This window comes from Austrofundulus limnaeus, unplaced genomic scaffold (assembly GCF_001266775.1).
Source record: "Austrofundulus limnaeus strain Quisiro unplaced genomic scaffold, Austrofundulus_limnaeus-1.0 Scaffold864, whole genome shotgun sequence".
In the NCBI taxonomy this organism is placed as follows: domain Eukaryota; kingdom Metazoa; phylum Chordata; class Actinopteri; order Cyprinodontiformes; family Rivulidae; genus Austrofundulus; species Austrofundulus limnaeus.
The window spans coordinates 60,961-62,807 of record NW_013953266.1 but is presented as its reverse complement, the minus strand read 5'-3'; the positions used below and the strand labels follow the sequence as shown (position 1 = coordinate 62,807).

General features: G+C 33.7%; 1 protein-coding gene across 1 annotated transcript; it reads right to left on the bottom strand.

Moving 5' to 3' along the window:
• Window positions 1–230: 230 nt before the first annotated feature.
• LOC106532979 (trace amine-associated receptor 1) lies at window positions 231–1,404 on the bottom strand. The gene has a single exon (XM_014029172.1). It carries the CDS (start codon window positions 1,265–1,267, stop codon window positions 281–283), a length of 987 nt encoding a protein of 328 aa, XP_013884626.1. The 5' UTR covers window positions 1,268–1,404; the 3' UTR covers window positions 231–280.
• Window positions 1,405–1,847: the final 443 nt, after the last annotated feature.

Genomic DNA, 1,847 nt, shown 5'->3' with positions numbered 1-1,847 from the left:
CTGTTAAACATTCTCTGTCTGGCTGAACTACTGAATCCAAACCTTCAATCTCAAAAGCATTCTTTTCTTCTCTAAAAGCATTTGTTTCTCTTCAGCAGTTATGACCAAACTTTTGAGATGTGCACCTCTTTTGAACACTTCAAAAAAAGAAAGTCACTCATGGAGAAACAGGCAGTTTTATTTTTTCATTACCATTTAATTTTATTCATTTTTTTACATTTCAAAAGAACTATTCTTGTGAAAAAATAATCGGACAAACGATAACAAACATAAAAACTAATTAATTTAGTTCTGTATTAGCAAAGTCACCATTTATTATTTTTCCAGACATAATAATTCTAAAGGCTGATCTGAACCAGCTGTAAAAGAAAGCATAAATAAACGGATTTATTGTTGAGTTTGTTAATGCAAGGCAAATAAGTGCTTCAATAACAGGAACTGGTACTGGATTATTGGTGAAAGGCAGAAAAGAAACACAAAGAAGACCAGGACTCCAACATAAAATAAACACTCCTAGAATAATAGCCAGAGTTTTAGTAGCTTTTCTCTCCATCTTACTGACAGTTGCTACACATGTCATCCTAGTTTGTATGATTCGTGCCTGTCTCTGTGCAACAAGGAAAATCTTCAGATAAACACACAACAAAATGACAAGTGGAAGGTAAAATGACAATATTGTTCCAATTGTGGTTGTCAATAAAACAACAAGAGAGCATGCTCCTTGACATCCTCCTTCTGATTTTGGTGTTGTCATACCAATGCCAATAAGTGCAGAAGCACCCCAGTTTACAGTAATCATGAAGACAACAACATGACGGTTGATTTTAGATTTATATGTTAAAGGCTGACAAATTGCACAATATCTGTCTACAGAAATACAACATAAGTGTAAAATAGAGCATGTACAAAGGTATATTCCAAAGCTGTCTCTTATTTTACAGTATACATTTTCATGATACATACATGAGCTAAATGTAAATGCAGTGCTTAAAGGAAATACTACGATCCCTACAAGTAGGTCAGCCACTGCCAGAGACAGAATGAGGAAGTTAGTAGGAGTGTGAAGCTGTTTAAAGTAAAACACAGATAGTATTACAAGGAGGTTTCCACACACTGTGGCAACGGATAAAAGTGTTAAAAAACAGTTTAACATCACACATGCAGCAGAAGGTGTTGTGGTAAACTTGTAACTAAAATTATTTATCTCATAGCACGGATGGATGTAAGTCACAGCATCAGTTCTGTTCACAGTGACTCCTTTTTCCATAATGACCTAACAAGGATGCAATTCATTGAAACTGACAATAAAATGGACACTCAACAGAAATGTTGTAATTAACATAAACATATTAAATAATGATTCAGTAAATATTCTGATAAACACTTACAGGCCATCAGTTAATCAGTGATGTTGGTTGCTTTGATCCACACGAGTCTCGGTGTACAAACCTTTATTCCCCACTCCCTACCTATTGTTGTCCAATAAGAATACAGAACTGTGAGTAATGATGCAACATGTATGTGTTTATGCATTCCACTTTCAGAGTTACAGTTGCAGACACATTTGTTGGTACCCTTCAAAATTAATTAAAAAAAGTACCTCTGGAATAACTTGAAACAAACAAACAAACAAACAAACAAACAAACAAACAAACACACACACACACATATATATATAGTTTTTTCCATCTAGTAGTCTAGACATTTATGAAGTGATGTTCAATTCAATATTTAGCTATCAATAGGGCAGAAATAGGCAAATAAACCAAGTCTTTCTCAAAAYTATCTTACAACTGTGAAAGAACACAACTTTACAATTTTTATGACACTTAAGTGTTTTTCAAATG

Excerpts from the sequence above, each read along its gene's own strand:
- LOC106532979 (XM_014029172.1), bottom strand. The coding sequence starts at position 1,267 with ATGGAAAAAGGAGTCACTGTGAACAGAACTGATGCTGTGACTTACATC.